The sequence below is a fragment of the Martes martes genome, assembly GCF_963455335.1.
Source record: "Martes martes genome assembly, chromosome: 1".
In the NCBI taxonomy this organism is placed as follows: domain Eukaryota; kingdom Metazoa; phylum Chordata; class Mammalia; order Carnivora; family Mustelidae; genus Martes; species Martes martes.
Genome location: NC_137888.1, coordinates 150,057,153 through 150,072,736, shown reverse-complemented (window position 1 = coordinate 150,072,736; position 15,584 = coordinate 150,057,153). Strand labels below are relative to the sequence as shown.

Below are 15,584 nucleotides of genomic sequence, written 5' to 3'. Positions count from 1 at the left end.
GCTTGGGCATTGGACAGAACGTTTTCTCTGCCCTCATTTTAAGGTTAGGCAAGGGTAGAAATCATCATGTTTTAGTGACTGTGTTTTTCATAAGACAATACTGTAAATATCTGTAGCGGAGGAAAGAGTTCAAACATGTTGCTTTCTCCTGGTCAGGTCAGGGAAATGCCCACCGGGTGCCCTGCACAGCCACAGCAAGAGGGCTCCCTGGGCGGGGCCGCTGCGGCCTGCCTGGGAGACCAGAGCGTCCTGCGGTGCTGGCTCTGCCTTGTGTGGTGACACTGCTGTCCCTTCACATGTCTCGTGCACATGGCTTTCTCCAGACCCCTCAAAGAGGTGCATATTCTAAAAACTGTTTCTCTATTATGCCATAACCTTGCTCTAGTCAGTGAATGTTCTTATGCTGCTGTTTCAACATTTGAATTTTTTTTAATTTATGAAACATGCAAATTTTTTTAAAAACAAAACACACATCCACATATACACACATGCTTTGCGATGTGGCTTCCGAGGTTTAAATTTTGAAAAGTAAAAGAATTAAAACTTCACGACCACAGACCACCTCAAACCAGAAATACCTCAGAATTTTCTACTTGTGTAAGTTTTATTATATATTTTATTAGTTGTGTTGTCTCGTAGTAAGTATATTTTAATGTAAGTTGGCTTTTATGACAAAGTTTAAAAGAAATAGAGAAAAAGAAAAAAAGTGTGAGTCTTCTAGTGAGTGCTACCATTTTTGTTTGATAACGCCCCCTTGTAAATAATTGTCATCAACTGTAGATTGGCTGTCTGGGCTGTCTGGGCATTCATCACTCTTGTTTGTGAAGGTGTTTCCCTCTGGTTTCTTGAGACTTTTATTTAAAAACTGGATCTCTTTCATTTTGAGGGTAGGTGAGTTGGTGAGCGATGGGGAGAGGTTGACCTGGGTGAGAAGGGGAAAGGGGTGCCTCCTCTTGACTTGCATGGAGGTTCAGATCTTTCCCTCAACGTGGTTGGTCAGTGTTCAGAATGACAGGTAACCCCACTTTAACTTGGTGAGACTGTGGCCCTTCGGTGTGCTTGAGGTGATTTTCCTTGAGCAGCAGCAATCGTGGAGGAGGCCAGTAGTGTCTCTGTGAGTCTACACCGTGACTTGGGACAGTCTGTGATAGAGTGGTGTGTCTGGAGTGGCGAGTTCTCACTGTGCCCTGGAGTCACAGTCTGAGCGCGCACACTCCCCACTTGGCATGCCATGTGCATCGGGCCTGCCACTTGGCTTTGTCCCTTTTTCTCTGTGTTTGGGCACAGGGTGCTGTGGGAGGTGAGTGTGTGTCCCTCAGAGCTCTGTTTTTGCTTCATGGGTCAAGCTCTGAGCTGGTCAAGCTCTGAGCTGGACAGGTTTTTTGTGTGTGTGTGTGTTTTTTTTTGTTTTGTTTTGTAAGCTGTGTTGTCTTTTTTTTTTTTTTTTTAAACTATTTTGTGCTGTGGTATTTTTCTTCCCTCGGAATAATTTTTAACAGCAAAACAGGCCTTACAGCAGTTGCTTTTCTTTTCCACTTATTTCTTTAAAAAGCTTTAAAATATTTATTGATAAGTGCCATATCTAATTTCTTTAGCTTTCACCTCAGGCAGTGCATCTCTACTTCTCTGGCCTCTGCTTTTCACCCTCAGCGACAAATAAACCACTAACAGATGTAGCTGATTCACCATGGGAATGACCAGATCCCTCATCCTACCCAGTGTGGAACACTAAACCCCTGCCTCTCCATTTGGTTTTAGATTTCCTCTGGATGATTTTTCTTTTGGCTTGATTGTTGTAAGAACACGTGTTTGGCCTGGCTGTGGAGGGTTGAGCTGTGGCCTTGGTGTGGGCCTTGCTGGTCAGCTCGCAGTACCGACAGGGCAGGCCTTCCCGTTGGCCTACATGCCTTTTAATCTGGGTGAGCTCCCTCTTTGCCAACCCTGTGCTCAGCTGCTGTGGTGGCTTTGGGGCCTTGGCACCAGAATGTCTGGAGGTGGTTCCTGTGTGGTGTGGCTGGGGAAAGGGAAGTCTGGGAGCGCCAGTTCTTTGGGCTTCAGGCTGCCTTTCCCTAATGCCGTGGTGTAAAGTGCACGCATCAGGCAGTATCCTTGACTGCTGTTGATGGCAGAAGAAGGTGGGTAATCTTTTTCTAGGGCGTGCCCCTGGGAGCCTGGGTGGGTCTTTTCTCTCAGATAAAGTGTCTTTGTGCTGTCATGTATTCTTTGGGGAGTGAACCATTTAGAGCACTGGTTTATGCTTTTTTGGGTTATAGGGCCTCTGTCTGTGCTCTTTTCCACAAAGATTTCATGTATTGTCCACTTCTGGAGAACTCAGAGAACTACTCCCCACCACCACCTCCACAAGCTCTGATGGAAGACTTGTAGGAGTCTGACACATCATTTTGCCTGCCTGTGGGGGAGGCTGCCCCACCTAGGGTGAGAGGGTGGCCAAGTCAGGGGAGGGAAGTGGCCAAGGATCCTTGCTCCTTCCTTTCTGGTGTTCTTCCATCCACACAGGCTCCTGGCTGTGGGCTGGGCTTTGGGAGAGAATGTGTTCTGTTTGAAAACGTCCATTATCACTGGGAAGACATCCCAAGCCAGAGAAATACAGAAATGAGCAACAGAAGGAGGAAATGAGTGGGACAGAGGCCACTGTGTGTCCTGTAAGGAACTCTTGATGGGCCAGCGGAGGCCCTGGACATGGTCCTTAGGGGCTTGCATCAGCCAGGTTTTCTCCTGGGATCGTTGGTCCCTCCCAGGAGTCCTTTGAGTGAGTTACTCAGGGTGAGGGCTGTAGGTGGAGTGTTCTTAGGAGAAAGGGAGACCTGACTGTGAAGGGAAGTGGTGAGTATCATTGGCCCATCATTGGCCTTCACTGTTGAACATGGCCAGCTTGTCCTTCATTGTTTAACATGGCTCTGTAGGTGTAGGTGCCCAGAGGGATCAGGGCTGCCTGGGGAGGGGTTCCCCATGTGTGCCAGCTGCTTTTGACTCAGAATTCCTCCTGTTTGGACTTGGGCAATGTGCAGAACAGGAGAGATCTTGTTCAGCTTTGAACATCTTCAAGTGGCTTGAGCCCCCCACTCGCTTGTTCTCAGCCCAGTTCAGAATTTCTCCTCCAGGCCACTGAGCTAGTTCTTCATTGACCCTAGGGGCCAGGCCAGTCTTCTTGTCATGGCTTGTCATGTCATGCTTTAGAAAGCAAAGCAGGTGACCCAGCACTTTTCTGCTCTGTCACCTTTCTCTCCAGTTGCCGAGTTCTTGCTTCCTGCTACCCTGACACTCTGCACTGAGTGCTTGAACTGTGTGTGTGGTGGTGCTTTGGTGGCAGCCCCAGCGCCTGTGTGTGTGTACGCGTGTACGTGTGGCTCAGAAAGCCTGTCATATGGCACCGATGGCTCTGAGCCATGAGGGTAGGGAGGCGGCTATTCCATCTGGAGTGGGAGGACTGGGTGGCCCTCTTGCAAGTGGCATTTTGCCCTTTTTTAGGGTGCCATGTAAAGTTCCCCGCACATACTGGTAATACAAGGGTTTGCTGGTTTTTGGCAATATGGTAAGCATATGTGTCATTGTTTGGAATTGGTACTAGAAGTCGAACAGCCAAGTGTCATTCCTCAGAACTTGGCTCACTAGATGGGTATCTGAATTAGAGAGCATTTTCTTGTAGCTAACTCAGATTGATTGTCAGTCCCAGCTATTTCAGTAGCCTGTTGGGTTCTTAATGGTTTATCTTTGGCTAGATGGCCAGGCCCGGTTCACATTTCAGGGGCTCGCTAGACCACACCTTTCTAAGAAGTGCAGTGAGTTGGTTCATCTGCTCTCTCCACCTCCCATCTAGGGTGAGCAGCCAGAAGGGAAAGAGGACAAGGTAGTTTTTTCTCCTCATTTGGGTGCCATGAATTCTTTAGTTAATGGGTGTTTATAAAAGCGGAACTAATAAATTAGTTAGTAGCTTCTAGGTGTTCACAGTAATGTTTTAGGTAAAGAAACAGGCCCAGTAATTCAGTTGATGAACTGTTTATATTCTCAGTCTAGATTTCATGAATTCAGGGTTATATGCATAGTTGTTTAAGTAAGATTCCTGGTAGTTGATTTGTAACCAGCAGTCCACCTATGAATGTATCCCAAACCTTTAGAAGGCTTGGACAAGTTTTTTAAAGTAATGATTTAGTTTTGTAGCAAAAAGAAATTGAAGATTAAAATGCCCCCCTTGGAAATTAATTCAGTTGACTCAGCTACATTTTAAGAACAGTGGGTCCAGGAGACCCATAAACTCATCAAATAAAAGTCCAAATTATCTAGAGAGATATTTTGAATATTTCTATTTTATACTCATTTGGGGTCCATTGTAAACTTTGGTTTGGACAAGATTTTGAATTTAAACGATTTATCACTGTTTAAGTTTTACCAAGCTTTTAAATTTGTGTGACTATCTTCCGGGTGTGAAAGAAGCCGGACTTTGTGATTGTGGTACTCCACATACTCCTGTAGTGCCAAAACCAGTGATCCTTTATTTGCTCCGGTGGCAGCTTGTAGAGATCATACAAGTGGTTTTTCCTCATGAATTAAAATGCGTAGTCTCTAAATGCCAGTGTGTGGTGATGGGCCCTGTGCTGCCCTTCCTATCCGGGAGGATCTTTGGACTGTCCGGGGCCTATGCGGTTCTGAGAGCCACTGAACGTCCACCACAGGACTTCAGAGAATTATACGCTTGGGCATACACGTGTATGCAATGGATTATTCAAACATGAGCTCTCTGGGCATCTGTGGGAAAGTGTTAAATTTATTTGCAAAGTTTACATTTTTGAGCTCACAGTTACGAAAAGTATGACCCATTATTAGCTAATGCTTTTTAGGCAGGTGAGGATGGGTTTTATTTTGTTTTTTTGTTTGTTTGTTTGTTTGTTTTGTTTTGTTTTAACAAATGGATATGTTCTGTCTTGAGTCCTGGGAATTTCTGCTGTTGGTTGGGCATGGGATCATTGTCTGTTTCTCCCAATCACGTTTGCATCGGAATGTTGTTAGGTAGCATTGTAAATAAAAGAATAGGTTCTATAATAGAGATATGACACTTGAAATTTTACTTTAAAAAAATCTATAGCTCTACATATATATTTAGTTATATCACCTGACAGATTCTTCTGCACAGTGTGGAGATTGTTTTATACCACAGATTATTTTTATAAAGTCTAGTGAGTTTGAATGAGAATGATTTTGTAATCAGAGTAAGGAGCTTTACCTTTCATGATCAATGTACACTGGAGTGTGAGTGGTGTGGAGCTTTTACCTAGTGCTCATATGGATTCTCGTGATACACTGGCAGATTGCAGGCCCTTTATGGGTCTCGTTTGGCCAGAACTCCACTTGCGGCTGGGTGGGACAGTGATGCTCCAGCTCCGCTCCCTGCATACTGGGAGGCAAGGGGCTGGGGAGCGGCAGGAAGAGCCTGCAGTGTGTTTTTACATTTGTGCTTCCTCCTGAGATTTCTTCTGAACAAAGGGTTCTGAGGTTAGAAATGAGTTTGTGAGTTCCTGCCATAGGATGTAGTTGTATGAGGGTGTTTTGAGAAACAGAAATTATGCGGGAGTGTGGATTGGGGTGGGTTGGGATGATTAAGATTCAGGCTATATAAACATTTGAACTGAGAGATTGGTGATTTGAGGAATCCACAAAACTGAATTATCTAGGACCAAATTTTCTAATTTTCAGGACAGAATTTCTGGTTGACATATTATTCAGAAAAGGAGGGGGTGTGTGGACACAGTGATTAGGTGAAATGGTGAGCTGCCAGCCACCTTGTGTCTACTCTGGTCGGGACCTCTTGGGTGTGAGAGTGCTTGGGGGCAGCTCCCTGCTTTCATGTAGCGAGTCACAGCTGGGAGCCCTCTGAGGAAGCTCAGAGTCCCATACCAGAGAGCATCTTCCAGCCATCACAGAGCCCTTCCTGCTCTTCCTGCAAAGGTCAGCATGGCCACCAGGGGATGGGAGGCAGTCTTCATGTTAGCCTTTTTATTTTGGGGTAGAGAGTGGATGGTTATTTGGGTGAGCCTTTTGGATGGGGATACAGGGAAGGTGAATAATGAAGCTCATTCTCTGTATCGTCATTGTCATCCTGAGGCCCAGCTGAAGACCTGTCCCCCCGACCCAGGCTGCTTGGGATGGTTGGGATGGTTTTGTCAGGAGAATCCCTGATGTGTCGTTTTAAGCCAGCTGTGCTTTTTATTCAGTCTGGTTCATAGTGAAGTTTTACACTTTACCCCTTTTATACTTGGAGTAAATTTAGTTTCAGCAGGTCTAGTAGCAGTCCAGGAACTAACCCGTCGTTCCTTTCCCTGCTCCTTGTGTAAGAACGTTTCTCTGCTCTCCAGCCACGTGTCTTGGAATGTAATTCTGTTGTGCCTTTGTTTTTGTCACCTGCCTCCCCTCAAAAGCAACTGCTGTAAGCTTTTTTCTACTGGTCTTTTCTAGCCCGAAACCCCACCTTTTTCCTTTCTCCCAGCTGTAATTTCTGGATGCAGTTCTGTGCTCCAGGTATTTGAAGAACCAGTTACCTCAGACCTCATGTTGAACCGTGTCACCATCTGGGTCCTCTCGATACTGCAGGCTTGTAACATACACACATAGGAACCCTGCCGAGTATGGGCACTTACTTGTTTTAAAGTTAAACTCTTCCCAAGGACTGAAAAAGGGGCTTCCGGCAAGCTCTTCACTGCACTGTGGTGGGATGGGTCTAGAGTGTCATCTGAACGGTGCTTCCTGGGTTCCTTTTTGAATTCTGCCATTTTCAGTATTCACATGTCTGAAAAGGTAAAGTGATTCAATTGGCTGGTCTTGCACACAAATTAGTTCCAAAGACGAGCTCTTTGTAATACATTTCCAGTCATTAAAACTCAAATGTAGAACATTCCTTTAAATGGCAGGATTAAAAAAACCCACCATTCACCACTGTGCATTTTGGGAAGATGTCTGTAGCATATGTTGCTGTGAAATTAGGCCTTGCGGGATATGGCTGTTTGTCATTTTGATGTATTTTAAATAAATATATATATATATTTTTAAAGAGCCTTTTTTACCAATTCAAAAAGTTTAATTAACCAGCAGTCACCACATCTGAATTTTTGTCTCTGGGGCACAGATGGCAGACTGAAAGTGGTAACTCAGCCGTTTGAGCATGGGCTGCCTGCCTGGGCTGTCCTGCTGACCGTGGGATGCCAAGGTCAGTGTGTTCCCAGTGGGTTCTGATCAGCCCTCGAAGTGTTTGATCTCTTCCCTGATCAGTGGACTGTTGACTTCAGTCCCTGCAAGTGCTTTAGCCCAAGTGGGGTTTTCTCAGAGCACTGCCACAAGCTAAGTGTATGTTTAGCCAAATAATTTCTCCATTAAGGGAAAAATGCGCTCATTCAAATGTTACCAGCAACAACAGAGATGAGAGTAGGAAATATTAGGCAACACTGGGGTTTTGATTTGGAAAGTGTCCAAGTCACTGTCAAAGGCTGTCTGAGAGCCAGTGATCATATAGAGATTCTTAGGAGACCTCATCTGGAAGTATTAAGACCTCCTGTGAGTTGGAGGGATTGTTAAAATGCCAGCAGCTCCCCCCGCCCTTTTTTCTAGAATTCTGTAAAAATGCAAAGAAAATTGAGTGGTACTTAAGAATTGAGGGTGAGGGTTACCGCAGAATAGAAGCATACTTGTAGATTTCAGTTCCATGCCACCAAAATCCACACAATGCCATTTTTCAACTGTACAAAAGAATCTGCTTATGAATTTGACATGATCTTAGTGGTAGCGTCAAAAGGCCGAATTTTTCACCTGTTAATATTTTTCCACATTTGTCCTTAAATCTGAGTAACTTTACAGTACTGTAAATTTAACTTATACATTGAGTTTGATGTCAATTCTTGTGAAAAGAGCTTCTCCATGTAACAGACACACAGTTAAAGAACACAGCAGAATACAAAATTTACAGGACCAGTTTTGGAACCAACAGAAAATGTCACCTCTCATTTGCCATCTTTATGTATCAGTTTTATCAGCTACTTCTAAATTTGTACATTACATGTAAGGAAAAGAAGGAAACCCCTAAGGCTTGTCTAACTTAGTGGAGAATGTGTGTGTCGGGTTTAGGATGGATAGCAAAGTCTTACTGAGCTGTGTTATCTAACTTGTATATAACAATTGTAATTAAAAGTCTGGATTCACCTGTTTCTTGCGGTTTAAAGCAATGAGTAATTACAAACTCTGGAAATGTGACTAGTATATGACTTAAGGCTGTAGAAGTGAGGAAGCTCTTCAAGTGCTAAAAATAAAGACTTCTGGTTTTTGGCTCAAATTCAGTAAGTACTGTTTGTATACCAGGATATGTGAGATGTAAATGTAATAGGTCACTTTTCACCCTTGTAGCTATAAAATAAAAATTTTGTAGAACAGAAATAGCTTGTACTACTGAATTAACAAAAGTTATACTAAAGTATCATGTTAAAAAAATATATATACACACACACACAGAGTTAAGCGTGTTGCTGTTACCCTGTCTGGATTTGAAGTGTGCTGATTTATATAACACACACACACACACACACACACACACACACACACACACGTATATATATATATTATATACACGCACACATCTAAAATGGCCTAAAGCAGACATCCATGTAATTACAGTTGCAAAATGAAGACATTTTGGAAAGAACATTGTATCATAGTTCATTCATTTGCAGTGGATCTTTGTTCCTTTTTACTGTGGTAATTTTAGAAATGAGTGTCAAGTTTGAAATTAGATCTGCTAAGTTGGGGTTTTGCTGCTTGAACTCTGCACTGGGTCCTCAAATAAACCGATGTGAATGTAGTTTTTTTCCCCCTGTGTGAAGAAGCAGCCATACCCCAACGGAATAGGAGGAAAAATCTAGAGCTATTTCAAGTTTTATCTTTTTGTATATGAAAATAAAATAATAATAAAACTACCCTGTGTCTCTCTTAATCACATGGTGGGGGATTGAGGTTTCTCTTCATGAGGGAATTAGAAATCAATACAGTGGCGCTCTCTCACAGGGCTGACTCTCGAACACCCCTGAGTTCCTGCTTGGTACACATGGAGTTGTTAATGGTTGAGTGCCTAGTCCACCATGGTGCTGTGGTACTGGAGCTCAGCACAGGTCTTCATTTCTGCCCTTCAGAAGCTCAGGACCTAGTTGGAAACATGGGGTTTCTCCTAAATGGACTGTCCTGGAACTTGGGGTAAGTTCCTGCAGGTAGGGGTATATTTTCCAAATCTCCAAGATTCCTGTACCTCCCTCCCCTACCCCCAGTCCTATACTTTGCAGACAACCCTGAGTAATATATTTTTTTAAAGATTTTATTTATTTATTTGACACAGAGACAGAGATCACAAGTAGGCAGACAGGCAGGTGGGGGGAAGCAGGCTCCCTGCTGAGCAGAGAGCCTGACACAGGGCTCGATCCCAGGACCCTGAGATCATGACCTGAGCCGAAGGCAGAGGCTTAACCCATTGAGCCACCCAGGCACCCCTTGAGTAATATTTTTGTAAGTGGAGTAGAGAAGCCTGGAAAATAAGTTTTATTCAGGACTACTGCAGAATACAGGCTTTGTCATTTTCTAAGCATGGCTGAGTATCAGGGTCAACCATAAAAAAAAAAACATAGTTTATGGGGCACCACCCCAGATTTGAGTCAACAAAGCCCGGTCTTATGTTTAGGAATTCCTGACTTACCTTGCGAGGTGAAAACATGGTTCCCTGTTAATGAAATAATGAGTCTCTACTGCCTAACAAAACCGGAAAGCCCCAGAAATCACTGCTTCCTGCAGTAACAGATTTTTTTGGCCTGTGACTTATATTTGCCAAGTGGAGAAATACCAGCTTTGGATCCTTCTGGTACGGTTAATGCCTTTTTCTTCATGCTTCAATATGAGAATTAAACAAACCTGTTTGGAACTCTTAACGATTTTTGACTAAGGGACCCTTTATTTAGGAACCAGTGGTCACAGCTTATGGCCCATTTTGCTCTCTCAGATTTAGACTGTTCACCTTTTGTTAGTGAGTGCCCCTAATGATAAGTGCAGAGAAGGAAAGGAAGGCTAACATTATCGAAAGAGGATCTTAGAACTAGAAATGCTGGAAGGTTGGACCAGAGAGGTCATTATGGTCACACTTTTCCCTCAGCAAAGGAATTGGTTCATCAAAGAAAGAAGCTGATTTTAGAAAAACAGGCTTGCTCAAGTGAGCAAGTAGAAGAGGGTTCAGGGTCCATTAAGTCTGCCCTCCCATCCCTTCCCTTAAATCTCAGGTACCCCTGTGGAACACTATGGATGCCCTCCCCCCCCAATTACAGTTTAGAAACTACTGGTCCAATTCCTTCACTGGGAAGGGAGGTACCCTACCCTAAGTCAGGCAGCCCTTGCAGTTCTTGACATCTTGGGGCCAAGTGTGGGGTTCACTGTTGTGTCTAAGTACAGGGTCTGGATGAGGAAAAGTCATCTACCATTTATCTCTCATTCTGGTGTTTAACACAGCACACGGCACTTAGGAGGGCCTTGAGAAATAAATCTCTCTTAAGTGAATGAATGTATTAGTATATTCTGTAAATTGAAACTTAGAGATGTACCAGTGTTGTCTGGTTGTATTTGTCGGGACTCTTGGTTGCAAATGACAGAAACCATTAAACAAAAAGGGGGTTTTACTGGAAGGATCCTGGGGCAACCAAGCTTTGAGTAAAGGCAAGCTGTGGAGGGGCTTCAAGAGCCTTGGCAGCTGGGATCACAACATTGCAGCACTAGCCCTTCACTTGTGTCTCAGCGTTTCCTCCACTGTTGCTCAGTGCAAGATGCGTCTGGTCCTTTGTCTACTTAGCAGGAAAGAAAGCTACAGATAGTGCCAGAGTTTCCTATGTCACAGCTTTGCCACCTAGAGAGACTTCCAGATACACAGTCCCTGGAAAGATTCCAGTTGACCTAGCTCCACCAGTTAGGGTCAGAGGTACAGGGAATTATACAGAATGACTTTATAATAGGTATTCCTGGGTAGGGGTGTGGACCCAAGAACCAATCAAAACAACACTGACACTTTGGCTGGCTGTTAGAAAACCCTCCTGTTTAAGCCCACCTGGGTGCTGCAAAATGAACAAAATCCATTGGGTGGGAGTGCCTAAAACATACCCTTACTCTGTCAGCAGGCATTCAGCAGTCCGAAGTTTATATTCCAGCAAGATAAAAGAGGACGAAGGAAAAATCGCTAACACTACAGAGCACTTAATGACACGCGCCAAATTCTTCCCTAAATGCTTTACGTGGTAACCTTTAATCCTCACAAGAAACCTATGGTCTAATCATCTTCATCATAATAACTTATTATTTATATAAATGTATAAATAATATTTATTGTATACTTTTCATATATGATACCGTTACCATTATTCTCATCTAAAAAAAGAGGAGACAGAAGCCCTGAAAAGTGAAGTAACACACCCAAAGAGGAAAGTGGGTGAGCGGCCATCCAAACCCCCGCACTCTGATTGAGGGTCCTAAGCCACCATGGAGTACTGTCTTGTCAAGACACTCCTAAGGAGGTACAAAGCAATTAGAAGTTAGGACATCTAGACCGCGACTTCAAAGCCAGGTGTCGTGAAGACGTCTAATATGGCATGTGTTTTGGGCTCAGACCTGAGTTGGAATGGCGGCTCTGAGGTCTTACTCTAACCGTGTGCAAATGGCTTATTCACCTATAAAGTGGCACTAAAGGTACACACCACTGCGCCCTCAAGACGTCATGCCTCCCACCCATCACCGGATCAAGGGGACCAGGGGTGGAGCGACGATGGGCCGGTCGCGGTGGGGGGAGGGTGCGGGGGGAGGTGGTTAGAGATTCACCGGCGCCTCCAGATTTGTCACTAGGGGGCTCCCGAGGCCCTCAGCGGGGCGGGTGTGCGCATGCGCTCTGCACATTTTGTGGCTCCACAGAGGCTCGGTGAGAGGCGACTCCAGGTTGCGCATGCGTGTCTCGGTCCCGCGGTGGCGATTGGCTTTTAGGCGTCATAGCTGGTGTGCGCACGCGCGACTGCAAAAGGTAAGGTGCTCTGGATAAGATGGCTGCCAAAAGTTTTGCTTCCCGCCTCAGAGGCTCTGGGCGCTTTTTGAGTGTCTTCGTGGCGGGAGGTGTGGTGGGCGCCGCGGGAGGCGGGTTCACGGCCATGCAGTTGTTCCGGAGTCAGGGCGCTGAGGCAGCGTTGGCAGCGAGGGAGCCCGACGGTAAGTCCATAGACCTCTTCCCTGGCCCGGGTTTTGGGCAGGATTCCTGCCTTCGGCATGAATTGTAATCCTCTGTCCGCGGCTTTTCTCCCCTTGTGGGCCCCGAGCCGGGGGTCTCGGGTTTTCGGCCTTTCTAGTCTTCCCATCCGGCCTCCCCGCTCCACCGGAGGCCTCGCCTGCCTCTTTCGCATACTTCTCCATCTTCATTTTCTCGTCTTCTACCCCCGAAGCAACTTACCACAGGTACGTTTTAATGTCTGTGACCTCCTTTAGGTCGTTAGCTCCGTAACAACTCGGACTGTGTTTTGTTCTCCACCGTATATACAGTCCAGCACCTGGTGCTTAGTTGACAGTAACCGTGGAAGAGTGAATACATTAACACCTGGTTTTAGCAGATTAATTGTCCTCATTTTGTCTTCGTTCAAACGAAGGGTGCCCGCATTAACCCTAAAAAGAAATCTGTCAGGTTATCTTATCAGCAAAAAAGTGGGCTTCTTTCGGAAGAGTAGAGAATTTGTAATCCAGAACAGGCAAGCCATGGCAAAACCGTAGGCAAGTGCGGCAGCCAAAGGAGAGGAACTTTACGGAGAAGACTGAGGAAAATTGGGAGCGTTGTTTTGGAAAGTCCATCGGAGAAAAAGCAACGGTTCAGGGTGATGAGTTTCTCATTGGCTGAGTTGCATGGGTGTCAACTTCTTGTAGAGGTTGCACTGTCAGGCGTTCCCTGTTGGGGGCCTGTAGTTGACGGTTCTTTCCTCTTGACAGTTCTTCCGTCAGGGTCTGTAATTGACAGTTTTCCTGTAATTGAGATGGGGTTGAATGGCTCCCCCTTCCAGCCTCCCCTTCTAGCAACAGAGTTCACTTTCCTGAGGTTTCCCTTTATTAATTTTCACACCTGCTAGCCCTTCTTCAAAGGATATAAATAAATCCTCAAGCTACCAGGGGTACCTCATATTTAACAGTGAAAATGAACTCGTGCTCATTTTTTACACTTTCCCTGACATGCTGATTTATCTTGCTCCTTGTGGTACTTGGCATTTTAGCAAGAGAACTATTCTGGTAGGTCGAACACCTGGAGAAGCCGTCAAGAGAGGGTTATTTTGAGACAGAGTCCTTGTTAAATGTGTGCTTAGTTTCTCCTAGTAGGAGAAATAAGACAAGTTTTACCACTGTCTGGCTGCAGTGCACATCTCTGCTTCAGTTCCAGAACAATGGATGATAGTCTTTTAAGATGTTTATAAGAGGCTGTTTTTGTCCCCATGCTAACTCTTATCATGTAATGAGGAAGTAGGCTTTCCCCCATTAAATCATATCAGTGGCTAGTAATGACTTGTTTTTCCTTTGCTGCTTTTGTATACATGGTACTTTATGGGGCAGAGATTTGGACATTTGATGTGAAAGACCAGTAAGATCAGGTCCTTATTTAAAAGTTAGTGAGGGGGCGCCTGGGTGGCTCAGTGGGTTAAAGCCTCTGCCTTTAGCTCAGGTCATGGTCCCAGGGTCCTGGGATCCAGCCCCACTTGGGGCTCTCTGCTCAGCAGGGAGCCTGCTTCCCCCTCTATCTCTGCCTGCCTCTCTGTCTACTTGTGATCTCTGTCTGTCAAATAAATAAATAAAACCTTTAAAAGTTAGTGAGATAGCTGCAGTTTATCTTGTTAAAACTATAGGACTGATTATAGGCAAAGCCTACTATCTCTTTTCTCTGCGTTGGAAATAATTGCAAAATGAGATCTGGTTGATTAGACCTTTGAGTCAGTCCTTTGTAAGTCTAACCCCTCTCCCTTATAATTTCTTGTTCCTAGTAAGAATTACTAATTATTTGTTATTTTCCCCCCTCCCTCTTTGCATTTTTAGGTTCTGCAGAAAAGGCTCTCTTGGAACAATATGGAGTCCCTTTAACTGGAACAGAGACTAGGCATTACACTAATCATGCCTTGTCTTATGATCAGTCAAAGCGGGTGCCTAGATGGGTTCTTGAACATATATCCAAAAGCAAGATAATGGGTAGGTGGTTAGAAGTAAAGGCATTGATGAAAGGTGTTTCCAAATTTAGAACAAGGAGGATTATTGATTCAGCCTTTTTCACATTACAACACATTTAGAAAATGATGATGTTTGTATGAAGCACTTAGATAATTGGACCTACCTGGTCTCCAGTGAGCTCCAGACCCTTCCCAGCTTTCTAAGGGGCTGAGAGGATCAGTATCTTGACATATGAGTTGAAGGCTCTGTCAGTATTGCTACAACTAGCACTATTCGTGCATTATCTCCACAAATACTTTTAAAGTGCCTACCACATGTCTGGCACTGTGCTGAGCCTTGGGATCAGAGCATATGGTCTCTCATCCTTGGCACTTTGAGTTAATGTTGGGGAATGAACTGGCCTATCAAACAAATAATCATGAATGTGTAATTATTATTGGTAATAACTGTTCTGAAGGACAAGTGATTGTAGGTTGGGTTAGTATAAACAAGGAACAGTAAAGAATGTGATGAGCAGTGATGTAGGAGAACCTGATTTTGATTAGCAAGGTTCTCCAAGAAAGTGGCTTGGAGGTAGATGCTGTTACCTAGACAGTGGAGTGGGATGGTCCATGGATTGTGGACAGGTGCATTCCAGACAGAAAGAAAAGCACAGGTGCATCTTTGAAGGCCCCAGTGTGAAGAGTTTTGTTCCTTTAGGGAACTCAAAGGCCAGAGTAGCTGGAGCAAGGGAGAACATATGAAATGAGATTGGAGAGGTAGGTGGGCATGTAAGTCTGCTCATGGTTTTAAAAAAAACATTTTTTTTAAATGTCCTGGTGGATTCCTATAATTAAGATGACCAGACCTTGATATTTAATGTTAAATTGGTTTCTGTGTAGATTATTCTGGTTTATACTATGCACTGTTAACTACTTGTCCTGTCTTCCACTCATAATGAACATTACCAATTTAATAGCTGATTTTATTTCCATTTATTGGATACCAGTGAAGATTAATATTTTGTGAATTATTCTTTCTTTGTGAGTTATTTTTACCATTTTCAGTTGGGATATTGTTTTTTGAATTGATTTAGGGAGTTCTTTATGTGTTAGGGTATTACCTTTTGTCATAGTTGTTTTATTCATATTTTATTTGCCTTTTAATTTGTTGTAAGGCCCACACATTATTTCTCCTTGCTTTAAGTACATGCTCTGTTTATGTATATTAAAATGCTGATGTTTAAATGAGTATGTGCCTTCCTAGGGTCAAACCACCAGCAGAATAGCAGGAGCCTTGGGCTTTGCTTGCTGCTAGAAGGAGACTGATATAGTTGGAAACTTCATCATAGCAGT

At 44.2% G+C, this 15,584-nt stretch overlaps 1 protein-coding gene across 4 annotated transcripts in view; it reads left to right on the top strand.

Annotated features, from left to right (window-relative positions):
* Positions 1-12,045: 12,045 nt before the first annotated feature.
* Positions 12,046-15,584, top strand: part of EXOG (exo/endonuclease G) — a 40,084-nt gene continuing 36,545 nt past the window's right edge. For 2 of the 4 annotated variants that reach the window (XM_080808626.1, XM_080808625.1), the window contains exons 1-2: positions 12,075-12,085; positions 14,122-14,271. In XM_080808626.1, coding sequence (XP_080664752.1) covers positions 14,268-14,271 — 4 coding nt within the window. In that variant the 5' untranslated portion in view covers positions 12,075-12,085; positions 14,122-14,267. Of the gene's footprint in view, positions 12,268-14,121; positions 14,272-15,584 lie in introns of all 4 variants that reach the window. The other 2 variants (XM_080808624.1, XM_080808623.1) reach the window with 2 other exon arrangements.